General features: G+C 57.4%; 1 protein-coding gene across 2 annotated transcripts in view; it reads right to left on the bottom strand.

Moving 5' to 3' along the window:
* Positions 1-22,160, bottom strand: part of LOC102457218 (mucosa-associated lymphoid tissue lymphoma translocation protein 1-like) — a 44,594-nt gene that overhangs the window by 7,826 nt on the left and 14,608 nt on the right. For both annotated transcript variants that reach the window (XM_006128025.4, XM_075897461.1), the window contains exons 6-14: positions 21,897-21,993; positions 19,742-19,768; positions 17,045-17,248; positions 10,809-10,986; positions 9,074-9,148; positions 7,684-7,811; positions 6,544-6,675; positions 4,588-4,739; positions 2,139-2,264 (exon numbers count right to left, since the gene is read on the bottom strand). In XM_006128025.4, coding sequence (XP_006128087.2) covers positions 2,139-2,264; positions 4,588-4,739; positions 6,544-6,675; positions 7,684-7,811; positions 9,074-9,148; positions 10,809-10,986; positions 17,045-17,248; positions 19,742-19,768; positions 21,897-21,993 — 1,119 coding nt within the window. The remainder of the gene's footprint in view (positions 1-2,138; positions 2,265-4,587; positions 4,740-6,543; positions 6,676-7,683; positions 7,812-9,073; positions 9,149-10,808; positions 10,987-17,044; positions 17,249-19,741; positions 19,769-21,896; positions 21,994-22,160) is intronic.

Here is a 22,160-nt window from a genome sequence, read left to right as displayed (position 1 = left end):
GCAAATGAGGGGCGGGGAAGAGCCTGCATTAACAGAATCAGACCATCCTAGTCTGACCGGCACAAGCCAAGCCAAACATAGAACCGCCCTGGGGAAAAGGGAGAAAAAGGTGGAAATAGAAAAGTCCAAGTCCCAGGTACCTGATTGGCAGAAAGGGTGAAGGGAAGAGCGCCGGGGGGCTGGGGACAACAAGGAGGAAGATGTTAAGGTGAGTGGGCCCACAGGGCAAAGATCTGTGGGCCAGCACTGAATTAAAGGAGCCATTTCTGTGGGTGGAAGATGGAACGACCCAGAAAAGAGACCCTGCCAGACCAGCGTGGGGCAAACGGGAATGTAAAGAGGCAAGCACCTCGTACAAGGAGGGGAAGGCACAACCCTCTCCTCCCCCGCCCCCATAAAGGGGAGAGCCAGGACCGAGCGCTGAGACCTAAGGGGTCAGCACTCTGCTCACTGCAGCTTCAGGGAGTTCTCCCAGTCAGCTAGCCAGAGAAAAGGCAGGGCTAGGAGGCAAGAGGGCAGGACAGAGCTCGCCATGCCCAGAACGAAGGTGATCCCAAAGAAGGAAGATCTTTATTCCTCCCAGGACCCTGGAGCTGCTGCGCTGTGCTGTGTAAGTGTTGGTGGAGGGAATGGGATTACAATCATAGAATCACAGAATACTAGGACTGGAAGGGACCTCGAGAGGTCATCGAGTCCAGTCCTCTGCCCTCATGGCAGGACCAAATACTGAGACCATCCCTGATTGATAGACATTTATCTAACCTACTCTTCAATATCTCCAGAGACGGGGATTCCAAACCTCCCTGGGCAATTTATTCCAGTGTTTGACCACCCTGACAGTTAGGAACTTTTTCCTAATGTCCAACCTAAACCTCCCTTGCTGCAGTTTAAGCCCATTGCTTCTTGTTCTATCCTCAGAGACCAAGATGAACAAGTTTTCTCTCTCCTCCTTATGACACCCTTTTAGATACCTGAAAACGGCTACCATGTCCCCCCTCAATCTTCTCTTTTCTAAACTAAAAAAACCCAATTCCTTCAGCCTTCCCTCATAGGTCATGTTCTCTAGACCTTTAATCATTCTTGTTGCTCTTCTCTGGACCCTCTCCAATTTCTCCACATGTTTCTTGAAATGTGATGCCCAGAACTGGACACAATACTCCAACTGAGGCCTAACCAGCGCAGGGTAGAGTGGAAGAATGACTTCTTGGCTGTGTCTAGACTGGCAAGTGTGTCTACACTGGCCACTTGAATTTCTGCAAGGACACTGACTTCCTACTGTCTGAAATCAGTGCTTCTTGCGGAAATACTATGCTGCTCCCGTTTGGGCAAAAGTCCTTTTGCGCAAAGCTTTTGCGCAAAAGGGCCAGTGTAGACAGCTCAGATTTGTTTTGCACAAAAAAGCCCCGATGGCGAAAATGGCGATTGGGGCTTTTTTGCGCAAAAGCGCGTCTAGTTTGGCACGGACGCTTTTCCGCAAAAAGTGCTTTTGCGGAAAAGCATCCGTGCCAATCTAGACGCTCTTTTCCGCAAATGCTTTTAACAGAAAACTTTTCTCTTAAGAGCATTTGCGGAAAATCATGCCAGTCTAGACGTAGCTAAGCTTGTGTCTTGCTCATAACACTCTTGTTAATGCATCCCAGAATCATGTTGGCTTTTTTTGCAACAGCATCACACTGTTGACTCATATTTAGCTTGTGGTCCACTATGACCCCTAGAGCCCTTTCTGCCGTGCTCCTTCCCAGACAGTCGCTTCCCACTCTGTATGTGTGAAACTGATTGTTCCTTCCTAAGTGGAGCACTTTGCACTTGTCTTTATTAAACTTCATCCTGTTTACTGCAGGGATGGGCCTGGGGAAAAGGTGCTGCCTGGCCTCCGCGGCTAGCCAGCCAGTGTGCTCCGAGGGGACAGGAGTTTGGCGTCTCAGCTGTGAATTGCATGGCCAGCCGCAGCCTTGGCTTGGTCACGCCCCTGCCACAGGAGCGACCATGGCCCAAAGGAGAGGCTGCTGCATCGTGGCCAGATCTGGGCCATTGGTTCCTTTCACCCCAGGACCACACCTGAGAAATGGGCGAGGACGCCAAGAGCCGCCTGGAGGGGTTGTCTGAGAGGCACTGGCTGCTCTTGGGGGGCGTTTTACCTGAATTTTCTGCAGGCCGTGGAGCCAGAGCACGCAGTCCCATTCCTCTTGCTCGCAGAAGGAAACCAGCAGCGACGCCACCCGGTCAGACGGGCTGTTGCTCAGCACGGCCGGTTCTTGCACCTCCTGGAGCAGCCAGACCAGAACAAACCAAAGAGCTTTCTCAGCACACGCCGAAGCCCAGGAATTCCCACACCGGCCTGGCCAAACCCAGCCACCCCTGCGACCGGCCCGGCCCGGCGAGCTCGGCTTGAGGCCAACCCTGCAGTTCTGAACCCCGGTGCTCCAGCTGGAAGGACACGGGGACACGGTTCCGAGCACTTGCTTGTGGGCTGCGTGGTGGCGCACGGCAGCCGGAGAGCGTGCAGTGTGCTGGCCCACTGGTGGGACCAGGAGGACCCCTGGTGGCTCGTCCCCACTACAACAGCCGGCTTTTCCCCAGCTCCCACCAAGCATCCCCGCCCAGGTTAGCAGGGCTTGCGCTGGTCGACCGGGGCGGGGAAGCTTGCTGCCACAGGCTGGGTAGAAGACCAGGCTCCTTAGGCCATTCTGCCCTGCCTGGCTCTCTGGCTGCAAGAACTGGCCAATGGCCCAGAAGCCTCCCTCCCCTAGTGTGAGCTGCCGTGGCTAGAGACGGCGCATGGGCCCGTTCCCCACAAAAGCCCCTGCCGTTAGGGTAGCGGCGAGCTGCCCAATGCCATGCAGTGCTTGCAGGCAGGTGTCGTGGAGGCACGGCCCTCGGAGTGTGTCGTGCGGCCCTCAGCAAACCAGCACGAGGGGGCGCGCCACAGCAACTCCACACTGACTCTGATCTTCCAGGCGTGCACGCAGGGGGCCGGGGAGTCCCGGCAAGGGCGTGGGGCGCTGGGGCTGACCCGCCTGCTCAGGCTCTGTTGCTCACAGGCGCCACTGTGCATGGGGCGCTAGGGACGCGGGCGGGTTCGCTGCATGGACAGAGGCAGACAGTGGCCCCCTCCGGCTCCTGCCCTGCCTGCTGCGTTCTGGAGGAAGGGGATAAATCCAAGGCTCTGGCGAGGGGAATGAGTCTCTGCAAACCAGCCGGACAGGAAGATGCATCTGTTTCCAAGCACTTGGTGCAGATCTGGGGGGGGGGAGGGAGAACCTGCCTGTCAGTGGTGTGAGGCAAGGGGCCAGTAGGAAACACGACAGAGCCGTGTCCTCGCAGGTGAGGGGCGAGCCCAGCATTGTTCCACCCCCGTGCCAATGCCCGGTCAGCTGCTTCAATCTCCTGGACCTGTCGGGGGGCTGCACTGTTGTGTGCTTGGCCCCCCCCGGAAGGTGACGAGGCTGCCGTCTCTGCTGAGTTACCTCTCAGCTAGCTCTGCTCCAGTAAGCGCAGCCGCACGGGGACCCCGCACACGGCGACCAGCTTGTGTGAACCTCCCCCAAGCACTAAGGGAGCTAGGGAGAAGGTCGCTATTCAGCGCATCCTCGCCACGAGAGTGGCAGGCCTGGAACCCGAGAGCGTGTCCCCCACACTGGGTGCTGGAGCCCACACGACCAAGAACCCCACAGTTCTGTTTGCTAGGACCCGGTCTGAGCACCCGAACGGCACGCAGGTGCCATACGCAGCTAACAGGGCTGGCAGAAGCCAGGCCAGCGAGCTCCAACAACCATCAGTGGCGACAGGAGAGCCTGGGGTAGCTCAGCCCTCTCTGCCTACCCGGTGTGAGTGAGGCCGTGGGGCGCGAGCTGCCCCAGCATGCACTGCGGCGGGGAAAGCGTTCCGACAGCGGCGCACGGCCGCGCACAAAGCCCTGCAGTGCAAAGCAGCCAGGCAGCCACCGGGAGGACGTGGTTTCACCCGCTTGCATGTGACTCCCGGGTGGATCCCGAACGCTGGAAACCCATGCACGGAAAAGCTAGACAAAGCCGCAGCCCTGCACGTCGCCTGTGTGTTCAGAACCGCGGGCGGCCTCAGGGGGCCCGAAGCACCTGCCCTGGTTGGTGCCAGGAGCCGAGGGCCTGGCCCCCCAGCGGGGAGAACAGGCCCATGTTGGTTGTGGTTGGGGCTGCTGCTGTATCTGGCTAGTCCCTCTGAGAGGGGGGGCACACTCCTGGAACCTGCCCCCTGCTCACACGCTGTCCCGCAGACCCCTCAGAACACATGCTCCTGTCCCCACCCCCCGCCAACACCTGGGAAGGGCAGGGCACTGAGCCATCTCCAGCCACATCTGACATCCCTCCAGTGGCGCTGCCCTCAGCATCAAGCCAGCCTGCCACCCTGTCCCCAGCACCCGGGTCCAGGCAGGGCGTCCTCAGCACGGGACTTCAGAGCTGTAATCCCATCCCTTCGGCGTCTCCGGGACACCCCCCACTCCCAGCCCCCCTCCGCACTGGGGGTGCCTCCTTCCTGCCCCGGCACTGGAGCCTTCCCCACCCTGCTGAAGGAAGCGGCCGGGGCACGTGCAGGAGGCTGGCTGCTCACCGTGGGCCTGCAGAGCAGGAGGCGGACGTCAGTGACGTGCGGGGGGGGAGCCCGCAGCTTCGCGCTGACGTGCATTACGTTGGAGAAAACCTCCTGGCACCGGAGCTCCACCTGGACGCCACATGGGAAAGTCAGGGTCTCCTTGAGCAGCTCTGCAAGGGAAATCAGAGCGGAGTCAGGGCAGAGGCCCGGCCGCGCAGGCCCGAGTGCCCTGGCTCATGGCTCGGCCCCACCCAGCCGGAGGAAGGATTCGCAGGGGACGGCCCACAGGAGCTGGGGAACAGGCCACCCGCCACTCTGGGCTGCAAAATCGTCCGTGAGGAGAACCTGAAAAACTGCCCAGTGGCTAATTACCCTCCCTGCCAATGCCCGATTTCCAGTCTGAACCTGTCCAGCTTCGCCGCCCAGACACCGGCGCGGGTTGGCCTGGGTCTGCTAGTCTGAGAGCGCTTGCTCCTCCGGGCGGTACAGTCCTAGGGCCAATGGCTAGGCCTCACGTGCACGTCCAGTATGTAAGGCAGGGGCAGGCTTTGCCTTCCCAAAGCGCCAGCCTGGCCCCGCCCGCACCCCACTGCCAGAGCGCCTGCTGTCGGGGTCCTGAGGGCGGAGCGCTGCTGCCCCCAGTGCCGCTGTCCCTGTGCTCAGACCGTGCGGCCGTCTCCTTCCCTGCTGCTTCAGGGACCAGGGAGGCTCAGGCGGGCTCACACCACGTGGCCTCTTCCCTCCCCGCTGCAGTGGGGGCAGGGAGGTTAAGCGATGTGGCCTCTTGCTTCCCCGCTGCTCCAGGGAGGCTAGGGTGCATGCACTTCCCCTCTCCGTTGGGGGGGCACTCGATGCACTGCTCCTCCTCCCCTCCCCATGGTGGGGGCGGGGCCATAGCAGGGCTGGGGCCTGTCTCCCCCCGCTCCAGCTGCACCGACCACCCTGAGGCTCATTACCACCCGCGAGTTCAATGGAAGAAGGCAGCGTAACAGACGCTCCCTCTTTCGAAAGAAGCTACGCAACTGACACAGCTCCATTTGCCTCGGGTATTTCGAGTTAAGCCCTGCTGTGCAGACACCCCCTTAACGCAGTGTTATCTGGCCTGTGCCTGCCGGAGGGCCTATAAACCAGCATTTCTCATCTTCACTGAAAGTCCGGTGGATAGGCCAGTTGGCGTGGGGCCGGCGGGCTCTCTACCTGGCCTGCCTGGCTCCCCAGAAGTGGTGGCACGTCTCAGCGGCTCCTAGGCAGAGGGACGGAACGGCCATGGGGGCTCCATGTACTGCCCCCATCCCACCACGAGCATTAGCGCCTCAGCTCCCATTGGCTGGGTACTGTGGCCAATGGGAGCTCTGCGGGCGGAGGCAGCACACAGAGCCACCTAGCTGCACCTCCACCTAGGTCCTAGGCGAACAGGGACAAGTGGCCGCTTGCAGAGTGAGCACTGCTCAGATCTGGCACCCGCAAGCCCCTCCTCTACCCGATCCTCCTCCTGCATCTAAACTCCTCCCCAGAGCCTGCCTCTCAGCCCTGAGCCCCTTCCCCCAAACCCCTCCCTGAGCCCAAACCTCGTGCCCCCTCTTGCACTCCAAACCCCCCAGCTTCAGCCAGGAGTCCCCTCCTACCTCCCAAACCCCTTATCCCCAGCCCCAGCCCAGAGTCTGCATCCCTAGCCAGAGCCCTCACCCCCTCCAACAGCCAACCCCCTGCCCCAGCCCCGATCCTCCTCCTGCACCCTGAACTCCTCGATCTGGCTCCATCCCGGAGCTTGCACCCCTCAGCCCAGGGCCCATTCCCCCTCCCACACCTCATCCCCCGCCTCAGCCCAGAGCTGCCACCCTCCAAACTCTTAGTTGCCCAGAATATTTGACTTATTGGCACCCCCATGCTCCCACCTTGCTGGACACCAAAGCTTCTACTGTCCAACACGTTGCGCGATAGAGGCCAGAAAGGCCAGACACCAGAGTCTCTTACCATGGCTGTGTCCCCAGAGCTCCACAGCCGGTCCAGCCGTGCAGACGGGGTCTGTCAGTGCCCGGGCTTCCTTCAGGGTGTGCTTGATCTCCATCACCTGCTTCCCAGTTACCAAGGGGTCCCGGCCAATGTCTGGGGGAGAAGAGCTGCCTGCGTAACGGTTCATGATCCGGAGAGGGCGCTGGGGCAGCCGGTGGGGTTTGGGCAACCACCTCCTCTTTGTGCCTTTGAATTCTCCCCCTGCACTGGAGACCCGGCTCCCACCGTCCCTGCGCCAGGCCGGTCTCCCCAGCTCCTGCTGTGACCATCGCTCCCCCTCGGGCAGTGCCGCGCCTGCAGGCCAAGCGACGGGCAGATTTCTAGGGGCTGGGATAGTCCCCCTCCCGCTCCACATGCACCCCGAGCCCTGCCTTGAACTGGCCGCTGTAGAAACCCCTCGGTCCCTGCTCCAGGAGGAAAGTCCTGGGCAGCCAGCACTGTGCAGGGAGAGTCCCGATCACTCCCCACCTCCCATCTGTCATGCCGGGTTTCAACCGCCACTGAGCCCTCAGCAAATGCTGCCACCCGCCGAGCCAGCTGCAGTCTGGGGACCCCGATGAGAACTTGCCACGTCTCCCTGCACTGTGCTGGGACCCCTCCCAGCCACCCACGGCTCATTCGTTTCCCTCCCCGCCCCCTGCGAGGGCCGTCGCCAGGACGGGGTGAACGCGGCCAGCTGGCTCTCCTCCCGCCCCGGCTTCGGTGCTGCCAGGGTCAGAGGCAGGATCTTCGTTAGCAGAGGCCGGGCTGGGTTAGACTCAGCGTGCCATGGTCACGCGGGGGCTTTGCCATGCTCGTGGCAGCAGGCTGCTGCGTTCCAGCGCGAGGCTTTCTGGCCTCTACCCCACAGGATCCCCCTTTGCAAACAGCCCCCCCCCTCCCCGGGGTGTTCCCTGATTGGAAGGAGGGATTTCGGTTCAGCTCAGCCCCTTCACTCTCATGCCCTCGGACGGACTCTCTGGGCCGGGGGCCTTCCTGACCTTTCGTCTCTCTGCTCCTTCTCCTCTCCCTTTGAATCCTCGCTCACCACTGGACCGCCCCGTCACTGCCCGGAATAAATAGCTCCCGGCGTGAACTAAACGAGCCTGGTCCAATATTTACCTTCCAGAACATCCTCCAGCATATGGGTCACTTTCTTTTCCTGCAGAATGTGTCTTTTCAGATACTTCATGAAGATCCCAGAGCTGAGCTCCCCATCCTGCACTTCGTAGGCTTCTGCATCTTCGCTCCTTCAAAGGCAAGTACCCCCTCAGCTGTGTGCCACGCTCACCGCGCAGGAGCAGCCGGGAACCTCCCCCCCGCCCCCCCGAGACACTCTGTGCTTGAGGAGTGGCTCTAACCCTTCCCTTTCTGCTGGGCAAGTGAGTGCCGGGGCCGTGGTCAGAAGGACCCAGAAAAGTCAGGTGCCAGGTCTGGGGGAGCAACACAGCCCCCTTGCCAATGGAGAGCCAGAGGAATGCACGCTGCCCTTCTGGGTGAAGGAGCCCGTATGTGCTTGGGAGCGTTGGTCCCCCAAAGCTGGTCCTCGAACGGAGGTCCTCTCTGGAGCTCCTGTTGCTGCTTGCATCGGGAGCCATGGGGTGACCCGGCAGCATGTCAGTGCATGACGAGGCGCGTGTCAGGGAACAGGAACCGGCCCCTGTGCCATTTCGTTTCAGTGCGGGCAGAGCCCGGCGCTTCTGAAATCTCCCCCGCCAGGATCTGCGGGGCTCGGGGGAAGATCTGTGGCTCTTGGCCCTGACTCCCTGCATGCTCAGGGCCTCAGCACCCAAGGAACAAAACGGTGGGGGCTCAGCACCCCCCCCCCCCCCCGCCACAGCACCAGCTGGTGGGAGGCGCTTGGGGGAGGGCAGAGAGCAATGGGGGGATCAGGCAGAGTGGGAGCAGGTGAAGTGAGGGCAAGAACCTTAGGGGAGGGGGTAGAATGGGAGTGGGAGGGGCGGAGCATGGGCAGGGCCTTGGGAGAAGGGGTGGGGAGGGGGCAGGGCCGTGGGGCAGAGCGGGGATGGAGCAGCCACCAGGAAAAGGACAAGTCAGTGCCATGACTCCTAGGGTGTCCTGTGCACTGCCCCAGCTGTGTCAATGGAAGAATCCGGCTGTAGCCCTGGAGGAGGTGCTGCCGCCCAGGATAGCCAGCACCTTAGCGCCCTGGGCAGAGCCTCCATTTCACACGCTCACGGATATTAGACCAGAGAGGGGTGTCGCAGACTAACTGTGGATCTGCCACCGCTGGGGAGAGAGGAGGGGACAGAGCAGGGAAGCCAGAGAAAAGGCCTGAGAACCAGAGACAGGTGCTGTCTGCACTGGGGGGTCCGGCTGCAGCAGCACCAGCTGGCAGATAGAGTCGGGGCTGTGGCGTTCTCAGCACGTCCCCCGGTCCATGACAGTGGATCGGATGGCCAGTGTTCCAGCCCTGCAGAAGCAAGAGCCTCAAGCCACGGCGCTGGGAGGTGCCAAGGTCTCTGGCCACAGGCCATTGGCAGATACTCACGTGGCATAGCCATAAACCGTGTTCCCCCAGGGCTCCAGCGGCTGCACCTGTGACAGCGCACACTGCGGGTTGTACCTAGGGGTGGGAGGATGGAACGGTGTGAACGGGGTGAAGGGGAGTCACCCTCCTACACGCACAGCATGACCCCAACCCTGGGCACACGCAGAGCCAGTGCAGCCAAGGCAATAGAACCTACAGTCCTAGGGCTGGAAGAGACCTCAGGAGGTCACCAAGTCCAACCCCCTGCCCAAATCAGGACCAACCCCAACGATGGCGTTTGCTGAGCGACAGCAAAGCACTCGACAACCACATCACACCCCGGAGCCCTGGCAGAGTGTGTAGCAATGGCCACGGGGTCTTTTCCCCAGCCCAGCCCGGATCTGGGCTCTTCCTGCGTCCGGGGCTAAACAAAGGGGAACATGTCTGGCTGAAATCTGCAGGGTGGAGCGGAGGGTGCAGCAGGAAAGGTGCCACTGGTTCCTAGTGGCCCCCCGGGGCTACCGTGCTGGTAAGGATTGCTGGAGCGCACACCTCTGGCCTTCCCCAGGGAGCTGCGGTCCACAATCCGCCGCAATTCCCCATCACTCTGATCGGGCTGCTTTGCTGCCACCGCAGTGCCAAGTAGCTTGGGTGTGGCTAAGGAACGGGCCCGTCATTCCCAAGATCAGGTGGGGTGCGCCTACATTGCACCCGGAGTTCGAAATAAGCGACGCATTCTGAGCAACGCAAATTGCGTCGCTTATTTCCAGTTAATTTCGAAATAGCTTATTTCAAAATTTGGCGCTGTCTACACGGCGCTTATTCCAAAATAAACCGCTATTCCGAAACGTCCCTCACTCCTCGTGGAACGAGGGTTACAGGGCTGCCGGAATAGCGAGCCCGTTCTGTTTCGAAATAACGGCCGCGCTCAAAAGACGCAGACTAGCTATTTTAGGATGCCCGCAATAGCGCTGCAGTGTAGCCGTGAAGGGCAGGAGGGCTGATCTGGTGCGAAAGGCCTGGCTTCCACCATCCTCGCATGGAGAATTAGCATTACGCTGTGTCTCTGGGCACTGAAGATACCAGTGCGTAGGGAGGGTCTCTGTCACTGAGGCCGTGTTTACACCACCAAAGTGGAGTCACTCCCTGTGGAACTGAGAGCCAGGCCCCACAGGCTCCCTGCAGTGGCGTTATCAGCTCCATGGCCGCTGAAGGGGAAGGTACAGGAGGCCCCGTTTTACAGAGCCGGCAGCAGGCTGCGTTGGTAACTGGGGACCGGGAACCAGGAGGCCACTGGAGGGCAATGTGTGCCCGGCTGGCGCCCCCTTCCAGCCCCCCCAGAAGTGACAATGACAGGCATGAGGCACATGGCTAAATACAGTCAGTGAATGGACGGATTTATCTGCCCTCGGCTGCTCCAGACAAACACATGAGCGGCTTGTGGATTCCAGACCCGAAGGACAACAAGACGTCATACCCCAGAATAGGCTAGAGCCCTGCCAAGCGGCAGCGGGAGCCAAATGAACCCAGACCTGTCCATCCAAACCTGGTAGGAGAGTGGCACTAAACGAGGTAACCAGGCGGAGAGGGGCGGGATGCACATCACTGCCTCCAGCCCGGAGAGGGGGCTGCTCTGACCAGGCACCATCCAGCTTCCTGGGCCAACATCCGGGATCTCCCCTGGAGGGAGTGCGATGGCTCCTAGCCCTGCTGTCCCTGGTTGGAGGGGCGAGGGGGGGAGGAGAACAGGGCCTACCACTTCCTGCAGGTGTCCAGCAGGATGAGGTTGAGGGCTGTCTGCCGCTGCTGCATCTTCTGGAGGATCCTCTGCACGCTGATGCAATTCTCGGGGGCATAGGGCTGCGGGGCATCAATGGGGACCATGTAGTTTCTCCCAGAATGTTCGTATCCGTGCCCGGCGTAGTAGAATACGGCTGCAAACCAGGAAGAAGAAAGGGAGAGTTACGCGGGGAGGAGAGGCATGGAAAACACAGGGCGTTGGTTGTTATCCAAGCAACTGCTCCTAGGGCCAGCAAGCCTCCCTCCCCCCATTGTGTAGTGGCTGTGTTACACACGGACCGCAGGGTCCTGCGTCAGGAGGAGGACTTGCCCTTGAGGGTCAAGTCAAGATGGGAGACATCTGAGATCTGTCCCCTAGTTTTGAAATGCAATGTTGTCAACCCTAGGAACCGCTAGAGAGGCTGCTCCAACTGGAACCGAATCCATTAGTCCCGACTCTTCACAAATAGCTGTGGAGCCCACTGGGACATTCAGTGTCACCCCCCTCTTCCTCGTCTCAGTACAGTTGTGGCATGTCACGTGAGGTGTCAGGGGAAAGGCTCTGACCGGCTGGACGTCGTGTTTCTCTAAATCCAATGGTGAGTATTGCATATGAAACGGTCAGAGCTCTGTTGTATGGTTTTCACTGAACTGTGTGGTGAGTTTGGGAGGGGCTGAGATACTAGCTCTGCAGAGACAACGACCAGGGAGGTGCCCAACACCCGGGTGTAGTGTCCAGCAAGGGAGCCACAATGCAATGACTTGCCTGCATGAGGCCACCCCAAGGGAACTGCTCAGCCTTGCCTGAGGAAACTCAGCAAACCCCACCAGACATGCCTGGACTGGAATTCTCCTAGCACATGGTCTAAGCCAAACACAGGGGCCCATGCTTGGCCTTTCTCCTGCCCCCACTTGCGCTGCAAGCAACAAAGCCTGCAGACTCCCACAGAGGAGGCTGGCCCAGGTTTAAGGCCCAACCCTGAGGCTACGTCTAGACTGGCATGATTTTGCGCAAATGCTTTTAACGGAAAAGTTTTTCCATTAAAAGCACTTGCACAAAAGAGCATCTAGATTGGCACGGACGCTTTTGCGCAAAAGCATCCGTGGCCAGTCTAGACGCGATTTTGCGCAAGAAAGCCCTGATTGCTATTTTCGCCATTGGGGCTTTTTTGTGCAAAACAGTTCTTCCCTGGCTACACTGGCCCTCTTGCGCAAAAATATTTGCGCAAGAGGGCTTATCCCTGAATGGGAGCATCATAGTATTTGCGCAAGAACACTGACAATCTTACATTAGATCATCAGTGTTCTTGTGCAAATTCAAGCGGCCAGTGTAGATAGCTGGCAAGTTTTTGCGCAAAAGCAAACACTTTTGCACAAAATCTTGCCAGTCTAGACGCAGCCTCCATGTGTATTAAGGACGGCAATATGCAGTAGGGTGAGAGAAACTGCTCAGTCTAGTTGCTGCCCAGTCTAATAGGGCTGGGGTTTAGACTGTGTGTTTATATTTTCTTTTCTTTTGGTACCAAGCTCTGACTTTTTGCCTGTCGTGTATAGTCGTTAGCATCTATCTTTTTAGTCAACAAACTTGTTTTGCTGGTTACAGGGTTTGGTAAATTAGCTCAGGGGTTTTGCAAAGGCTGGCTTATGTCCGCTTTCCATTGATGAAGTGGTGAAGCAATTAATAAACGAAGTGGTGAATGCCGGAGGTACAGAGCTGGGGGGCTCTGATTGGTGCCGCTCTGTGCGACCCATGCGTGGCTTTGAGAGTACTCCTGCAATCCAGCTGGATATGGGGCTCCACATGCCGTGTGCAGAGTGATAACAGCACCCGGAGGGCTTTGCTGTTAGTTGTTGGCAAGGCATTGGGAGAGTCAGCCTGAGCTGGGGAGAGTTTCATGGGGCAACCTGGGGGTCCTGTCACACCCACCAGGCAAGCGCCTCTCCATTCCTCTCCAATGGCTGCGCCACAGAGAAGATAAAAGCCTTTTACTGCTCCCTCTTACTCCATTCGCTCTAGAGAAGGAGGGCTGGGCTTTGGCTCTCAGTATCCCAACCCTGCTGAGGAAGGGCCACAGGATGGAATTTTTGTTTTCAATTTTTAGGTTTTTTTTAAAAACACCTAAGAAATTCTGTAACGCTTGGATTGAAAGCACATTATTAAGGTTTGGCGAGACAAACACTGAAAAGCTAGGAAATGCCAGGAGACTCATGATGCCTGTGTAACCTTAATTCACCTCCCCTGTGCACGTGTATTACGCTACAGTCTATCATGACACACTCACATACAATGTTTTCCACAAGATCCCTCTGAAACTTTCCTGTGCCAGAGCAGCCGGGGTGGCCAATAGGGATCCTGGCTGTACTGGGGTGGGCCGGCGAGATCCTGGCCCCGGCCGCACCAGAGTGGTCAGGCCACACGGAAGTGACCCAGGTGGGACTCTGGCCATGCTGGAGTGGGGCAGGCGGGGCATTGTCTGCACTGCACCATCAGGCAAGACCTGCCTGCCAACGGTTAAACGGTATAGTTTTATCTCTTTAACCAGTTAACTATTGTGATGGTTATTCACACCCCTTCTGTAATCCAGCCCCTATACATACGCATGTAAAAACAGAACCCCCAAACTTGTGATTTTAAGCAAGAAATACCTTTTCATGCGACCCAAGTGTGGCCGAGTCCCTGGAGGCTACATAGCCTAGTGGCCCTCCTTTCCCCACTTCCTCAAGTTAAAGTCCAACCTTTCTCCCAGATTTTGTGTGGGGAAAAAAAATGTGGTTCAAAGACAAACTGCTGAGCACCCAAACATAAAGGGGAAGCTACAGGCATCTGTTTGTAAAACAGGAAGTGCCCTTCTCTGGGCAGGGCAGCGTGTACAGTCTTATCTCTTACCACAGTTCGCTATCTTTGCCTTTCTGAAATTATCTGGGAGCTGGGATGGCTTTCGGGTGGCTGAGATAAAGCCTGTGGACTGGCCAATGACTCAAACATCTCAAAATATCTCCGCTCCGGCTGACTGACAGATTGGCTAGATTTTTCGGTCTGTGGATTTTCCAAGCCCAGAGTCAGTGGAACGGGGAGATTCCTCGTTTGCAACACGGAGTCCTAATTAGACACCACTGGGTGACGCCAGTCACCACAGAAGAGGAGGCTCCATTCTGACCCTCCATTCTGACCCTGAGAGCAGTTTCAAGCAGGAGGAACCAGCCAGGTTCCCATCTTCAAAAACAGAAGCCCTGATGCTGCTGGTAATGTGCTTCTGGCTTCCCCTGGATGCTGGTCTCGTCGAGTTCTGTAACGGGCCCGCACCTGCCCAAGAAAGATGGGTTTTCTCCATCCCTCCTGGCAGGCCACCCAGGAATATGAATCCAGCAACAGCTTAGATTCAACCACTACAAGCAACTGTCCTCTAAGAGCCAACATGAAACACTGGAGCCCTGTAAGGCCACTGGCTGGTCTGTCCAGACACACACCGGCTTTCTAAGCCTGGCTGAAAACCACCAGTCGTGAAATCATCCAACATGGGGATCCACCTTCTGGGCCTTGTTTCAGTTCACATTTTCATTGGCGGGATGCCTCTACCTCCGCATTCGCGCACTTGTTTTGAAACCCCAGCAGATGGTCAGTAGTGAGCAGCATGTGGGGGCCTGTCTGCGAATGGAGCCTACAGGATAGTTCCTCAAATCCCGACCAAGCCCAGGTGAAACCACCGCTGCCTCATGCAATGCACGGCACGGCACGGGCAGGCTCCGGGAACGAGGCTGCGCTTCAATGTTTCTTTTCTCATCCGCATTTCACAAGGCCCCCGCTTTATGTGCTGCACACCCTGCACTGAAAACGGGGTGGCAAGTTGCTTCATGGGTCTTTCTGAGGTGCGCATCGCCATAGCGACGGGATCACACACATGAATCAATTTATCTCCCCTGCCCTCACAGGAGAGACCAGAGCATGAATTCACACAGGAGGCACTGAGGATCAGAGGGGCTAAAGCCAAACTTGCCCCAAGTGCCCACTAAGTCTGGGTTTCCAGCCTGAGACACCGAAGGGCTGCCTTTCCCGAGGTCGTCGCATTTCTGTAGCACGTCCTAGGTTTAAGGAGCAACCCCAATTGACTTCCATTGCCGGGGACAGATGACCATTTCGCAGGGCCCAGGGCAGCATAATTTCACGGGGCCCCCCTTTGCCACGGCACATACACGGGGCTTCTTGAAGCATGGGGCCCGGGGCGGCCAACCCGCTCGCTCTGCCCTATACCCGCCCCTATCCATTGCAGTTGTGAGTGACCAGCACTTCTGCAAACCAGAAGCCAAGTGAGTTGGGCACCAGAGAAGGGGGAAATGACAGTGTCCACCTGTGATAGCTGGGGGTTAAATGAGAGTCCCTAGCCTCATGCTGGAGCTCTGTGGCAGAGCCAGAAAGAGAGCCCAGTTCTTCGGGACAAGTTGCACCCTAGCTACCTTCACTGCCCTCCTTCCAACTTCTGCAACAAATGAGGTTGAGATTCTACAGTCAACAGCCTCCTTCACGACTCAGCCCTGATTCATCCCTGAGCAGCTCCAAGCTGCTGCGAGTGAGGCTAGGTTCCTGGGGAACAGTCTGTGAGGCTGTGTCTATACTGGGCCACTTATTCCAGAAAATCAGCTGCTTTTCCGGAATAAGCTGCGAGCTGTCTACACTGGCCCTTCAATTTCCGGAAAAGCAACGATGCTCTACTGTACAAAATCAACCGCTATTCCGGAAAAACTATTCTGCTCCTGCTCGGGCATAAGTCCTTATTCCAGAACACTGTTCCGGAAAAGGGCCAGTATAGGCAGCCCAGTAGTCTTTTCCGGAAAAAAGCCCTGATCGTGAAAATGGCGATCGGGGCTCTTTTCCGGAAAAGTGCATCTACATTGGCCACAGACACTTTTCCGGAAAAAGGGCTTTTCCGGAAAAGCAGCCTGCCAATGTAGACACTCCTTTTCCGGAAAAACTGAAAACGGAATAGTATTCCGTTTTAAGCAGTTCCGGAAATTCATGCCAGTGTAGACACAGCCTGAGTGTGTAATTAGACGCTGTATCGTCCTGCACACTCACAAGGGCGCTGAGTTCATGGATTCCAAGGCCAGAAGGGACCACTGGGATCATCTTAGTCTGACTGCCTGGATGGCACGGCGGAGGGGGCTTCCCCCAAACGGTTCCTTGAGCATCGCTGGTGCGCTCTTTGGAGGCATTTCTTAAATGTCATTTCCCGGGTGTGTTTTAAGGACAAAAAGGCAAAAGCAAATTCTGTTTCACGCAAATGTCACAATCGCCACCGCTGTGTAATGTCCGCAGGGTTTGCTACAGCAATTCTCAACAGAGTGGGAGGACTTGAGGTAAAGAGCTTCAGTGGCAGAGGCCTGTTCTAAAAAAAGTGAACCGGTCCCTAGTGGGGGAAGCGTGACGCACGGGAACAGTGGGTTAAGTACGCCTGCTGAGCCGCAGTTTGCCAGCAGTCTAGCCAAGCCCAAAGCTCCGGTGAGGAGGTGGGGTTACAATATGCGAGAGCTGGTTCTGCCCCCAGCTCACGTAATGGCTCATGTAGAGGAGGCATAGCTTCAGACCAAGGTTCCTTAGTGGTTCGCATGAAGACTGTGTCTCTGGGTGTTCCTGTGCGCTGCAGGTTTAGCAAGCTGGTAGGATACGGGGTTCGCTGTTGCAGAGGACCAGGCGTGACCTCGCCTAACCGCCTGGACCACGGACACAGAGAAATGCAGCCACTGGTGACCAGAGACCCACCTACCCCTTTCTGGAAGCCAGCTGGTTCTGGCCAGGGGAGGCCAAAGGGCTGAAGAGAGGTCCTGGTGATCTCTTTGCCCAGGCAAGGCAGAGGAGGGGTGATGTAGGATGGCCGGATGGGAGGAGGTGACAAAGAGCAGCCTGAGCCCTCTGGACTTCCACAGACTCGGCTGAACAGGGCTGGGACTAGGTTCAAGGGCCACGAGAACTCCCTGGGCTGTGTTCAGAGGTTCAATAAACCCTTGTTTTGCCCTGGCTGAGGGTCCCTGCAGGCTGGAGATTGGGGGTGCATTGCTCCCTCTGGCTCTGGAGACCCCCGGGGTCCAGAGCAAGTGCACTTCCCGAGGGGGCTCCTGGAGAGAGACAGACATGCTGGAGGCTCAGAGATGCAGCCCCCAGGAGGCAGTGAAGACCCCGAGAAGGGCTCCTGCTGAAGGGGCTCTCGGCTCGCAACTTACCATAGACTCCTTTCCCTAGGAGCTGCAGGAACCGGCTGACAGCTGACAGCATCTCAGCCTTGTTCAGGTCCAGGAGAGAGACCACCCGGAAGCCCAGTCGCTTGAGGAGGAGGCGGAGCTCAAACACATCCGTGACGGGGGCCATCAGGTGAGGGTGGTTCCAGTAATGGTTGTTCCCCACCAAGAGCGCCACCTTGTCAGTTGCTGGCAGAAATAGCACATGACAAGCCAAGAGGTAAGTGTCCAAGCACAGAGCCAGATTGATCCACCAAACCCCCAGAAGGGCCTGCGGCTGGAGCCTCAACACTACCCAGAAACTGCACGACTCCTCAAGGCTGTTTGGCCAGGAAGCAGCCCAGGAAGTGGCGGGGGAGGCGGAGGAACGATTGCTCACTGGGGACACGTTTTGCCCCGTCACAGTCAGGGCTGAAGAGGGGCCGTCTCACCATATAAGGTGGGAAGGATTTGGCAGGTTGAACTTCCTGGCTGTGTCTAGACTGGCAAGTTTTTCCGCAAAATCAGATGATTTTGTGGAAAAACTTGCCAGCTGTCTACACTGGCCGCTTGAATTTCCGCAAAAGCACTGACGATCTCATGTACAATCATCAGTGCTTTTCCGGAAAAACTATGCTGCACCCATTCGGGCAAAAGTCTTTTTCTGAAAGACTTTTGCGTGAAGGGGCCAGTGTAGACAGCACAGGACTGTTTTCCGCAAAAAAAGCCCCGATGGCGAAAATGGCGAGCGAGGCTTTTTTGCAGAAAACCGCGTCTAGATTGGCCACGGACGCTTTTCCGCAAAAAGTGCTCTTGCGGAAAAGCATCCTGCCGATCTAGACGCGCTTTTCCGAAAATGCTTTTAACAGAAACTTTTCCGTTAAAAGCATTTTCGGAAATTCGTGCCAGTGTAGACGTAGCCCCCGCGTGGCCCGGAACTCCCCTTGCTGCATGGGGAGGGAACAAGGCCATAGGAGCCAGAGAAAGGCAAAGGACAAAAGCCACAGTGTGGACTCTAGAGGGGAAAGATTCCTGCACCTTGCCGATTGCATCGCACCCAGCTAGCTTGCTTGTCCCCAGGGGCATTCAAACCAGTGATTAGCCTCTTCTGTAATTGTGCTCTGCAAGGGGGTGCTGCCTGCGTCCTTTCCCCTTCAGGTGGGCGTGCGCCCTGTGCACCAGAATCAGAGATTTCTCCCGTAGCGGTGCCTGTCAGGGGGGCATAAGCCCCCTCAACCGCCTCACACCACTGTGGGGTGGAGTCACCGCAGACCTTCCTCAGCTCCTTCTTACCAGCCCGACTCCAGCAGAGAGGGGAAGGAGGGCAGATCATCAGCTGGACATGGACACATCTCAGAGAACGGGTTAATCACCGTTTCTTCCCTTCCCTGAGCGACTGCACCTGTCCTCAGGGGACTCACACACAGCTCCATCTAGAGGTGGGTTTTGGCATCAACCTGAACCATGACCGAAGATCTGCACGCCTGGGCATCATCTCTGCAACGCTGAGCTACTAAACGCACACACCGATGTGCAAGCTACAGCTCTGCCAATGTCTGCGTCGAGCCTGGCAGGCCTTTCCTCCTGGCTACCATGGCACAAACAGGGATAATGGTCTAAAAGGCCTAGTTCTGGCCAAGCATAAACCCAACACTCAAGCTATGAGCCTCTCCTCATCCTGATGAGAACAGGCCTTTGGGAAGAAAGTCTGCATCTGGCTTGACCGAGATGGGATTCTCGCATGTAGTCAGGAAATCCCAGTGCGGACACACATGTAACTTGTCCCTGTAACACCTGTGTGAGCAGGGTCAGTTGTCAATGCTCACAACCCCATTGCTTTTCTCATGGGGGTAACAGGGTTCTCATAAGTGGAGTTCTCCAAAATGCTGAGCTCCTAGAAAGATCCAGTAAGAGTAGACCTGGAGTGAGGGCCATGATATGGCCAGACCCTGTCAGAATCCGACTGACACGATGAAAGGAGACTGGTTGGTTGGCTGTTGCTGGGTGAAACGCGGACCCTGCTGCCCGAGGAGTAAGGAAAGTCACGGGGAACATTTCCTCTCTCAACTTCCCGTAGTGGGGCCACACCAGAAAATTGGTGCAAGGCATGCTGGGGCTCCAGCGAGGCCATTCACGGAGCTGGACGTGCATCATGCATTGATTTGCAGTGTAGACCTGGTCCTAGGGGGCCAGAGGTGGAGCCACCCTTGATACAATGCAGCGGCAGTAAGGGTATGTCTACACTACCCCCCTCGTTCGAACTAGGGGGGGTAATGTAGTCATACGGAGTTGCAAATGAATGTAGGGGTCCGACCTAGCCGGCATTTAAAAATGGCGCCGGCCGGCTTTATGCAAATGAAGCCCGGGAAATTCAAATCCTGGGCTTCATTTGCAACTCCGTATGACTACATTACCCCCCCTAGTTCGAACGAGGGGGGTAGTGTAGACATACCCTAAGAGACTGCTGAGTCTGCACTCCCCACCTTGGTTAGTACTGCGAGGGGGAAAGCCCTTGGGCACGGGGTGCACGCACACCGGAAGTGAGATGGTAGCTGGGGGAGGGGCCAGGCACAGCTGTTTGCACAGCTGTATTTCCCAAAGGCAGAGGACAGATGCGGGAGTGTTTAGATTAAAGTCAGTGTCAGGCTCATGGCACTGTGCACACGGGTTGATTTCACAGAAAGAGACGCACGCAGCACTCACCCACAAACGGATCTGCCAGCCCCAGACCTGCAAAGAGACAGGGAGGAAATCAGCCCATGCAGACTCCTGGATTCCAGGGCTAACTCCACTCCCAGGTCTGATCCCAGCAGTCCCTGGTGAAACAGCCCCACCACCAGAATGCTGGATCGGAAAGCTCAGCTCTCTCCTCCACCCAGACCAGCTGGGGGGTGGGAAGCTTACGGCCAGGATGGAGGCACTGAGCTTCCATGTTACATGCTGGGGCCTGGTTCAGTCCTGAGAGCTGAACCTGGAGTTAGCACAGCCGTTTAATTACTGTACCCAATTACCAAATAGCCATTTAATGACTGCACCCAATAGCCATTTAATGACTGCACCCAATAGCCATTTAATGACTGTACCAAAATTAGCACTAAGCTGTGGGTTGCAATGAGTTCCTGGCAGGGCTGGAGCACGCCCTGGGCTGCCCTGCCAGGCGGGAGAAGGGGGCAGGAAGGGGAAAAATGAAATCTTTGCTTTAAACTTGTGCGCCCCCCAATGATCTTTAGTGACCCACTGGGGGATCATCCACTTGCTGACAGATTCTAGCTGCTGTCTCACCTGCTGTGGGCTCCGGGTGGCTGCGTGAACCCAGTGGGAAGCCTGCCCCGCTTGCTGACACAGGCCAGCCACTGAGTCATTTTCACACAGTCCCGCACGAGACATATTTTGTGCCGAGATTGCTGCCAAAGGGGGCTGGGTGTGAGCATGGGTGTGGGGGGCATGGCTCCCCGTCACATTTATTACGTTATAAATGATTGAATAAGTCTCATGGGGTATGTCTACACTACTACCCTAGTTCGAACTAGGGTGGTAGTGTAGACATACCCAAGGTGTGTAAGCCAGTCTCAGGATGCTGGGTTTGAACATATCCGCGGATGGCTGTTCTCATTCTATACCCTGTGGCCGGAGTCTGACTCTGTCCAATTTCACCTGAAATAGTCCACTTGCCCTTTCCCTCTTGTGCAGTCTCCAGCTTGTGGGCCCCAGCCCTGTAGGAGAGGGCAGGCCACCCTGCTGCAGCGTTTCCCAGTGTGTCTGGATACGCGCCGCGTTCTGATTCACCACGTCCTGTGCCCTGCGACCACTCTACCAGTTCCTCAGACAGTGGGGTCCTGGGCTAGCTTCCCTAGGCTGCCCATGTGGGCGCCAAAGGGGGGGCTAGACGAGGAGTCCCCGGGGCAGGCGTTCCCGCCCACGAAAGCTGATGCCCAAATAAGTCGGTTGGTTTTTAAGGTGCTCCAGGACCCCTCGTGGTTTGTGCTGGAGCAGACTAACCCAGCTCCCTCTCTGGAACAAAGTCCCACTTCTCTGGGCCAGTGAGGCATTTCGGGGGATTGCTGTTATGGCCTGGCAGAAAGGCATTTCCAGCTGCCTGCTACTGGACTCAGAGGCACCCTCCTCCGAACGCAGCACAGCCAGGCAAGAAGAATGTTACTTTCCTCCTTATAATTACAGAGTCTACTTCCTGGGCTAAATTTAACTCTCTGCCCTTGCTGTGGAATGCCAGGAATGCCATTATCGCTGTGCCGAGTGGCTTGTCAGCAACCGCGGGAGGCAGCTACTTCCTCAGCTCCGGGGAGCTGGCGCAGATCCCCACAGACCATCAAGTCTAGGTAGTTACTGGGCGGAGAAACCATCCCCAGGGCTGTCTGGGGCAGCCATCGTCAGGGCACCCCGGATCCTCGGTGTCCCGGGCACCTTGAGTTGCTACAGCTACAAAGACAGTTCTCAGCTCCACAGGATTGTCTGGAGATTACCCAAGCCCTGTCTGCTCTGCCCAGGACCCCAGGAGCAGGGCGGCATCCCCCCCATTTCTCAGGTCAGGGAACTGAGGCAGGGGTCAAAACCGAAGACAGAGAGTGGCCATCGATTTCTGGGATGCGTCACTTTTCAGTCGCGCTGACGGAGCCGAAAGCTGGGCTCCAGAATCACCAGCCCCTTTTACTGAGGTTGGCTAACGTGGCTCACCCACGGCTGTCAGACCCACGCGCTGGAGCCTCCAATGCCACGGTGCTTGGTCCTGCGCTAACCCTCCCAGGCCACGCCGATGCTGGTCCCCAGATAACGCTGTGGCACTGGCCCCTCCAGGACACCGCCCTGACCCCCAATCTGGTCACGAGCCCCGGCTGCTCACCCACGTGGATCTCCAGGGCATCCGTCCAGTGCTCTCCGTGGCCATTGGCCGCACAGCACAGGTACGTGCCAGCGTCACCGAGCTTCGCCGAGCTGATCTGAAGAGATTGATGAGAACCTCAAATCGTTTCCCCCGGAGCCTGTGTCCCCACTTTGCAGCTGCCACGTTTTCTGAGTCCCAGGCTAACACCTCGCACGAAGCCCGTCCTGCCTCGCTAAGCCCCAGGATCGTGGCCACATTCCGCAGTGGGGCACACGGGCACCA

The sequence above is a fragment of the Pelodiscus sinensis genome, chromosome 14 (genome assembly GCF_049634645.1).
Source record: "Pelodiscus sinensis isolate JC-2024 chromosome 14, ASM4963464v1, whole genome shotgun sequence".
NCBI classification, from domain to species: Eukaryota; Metazoa; Chordata; order Testudines; family Trionychidae; genus Pelodiscus; species Pelodiscus sinensis.
Note: the sequence above shows the minus strand (reverse complement) of the source record. Positions and strands in the feature narration are given on the sequence as shown.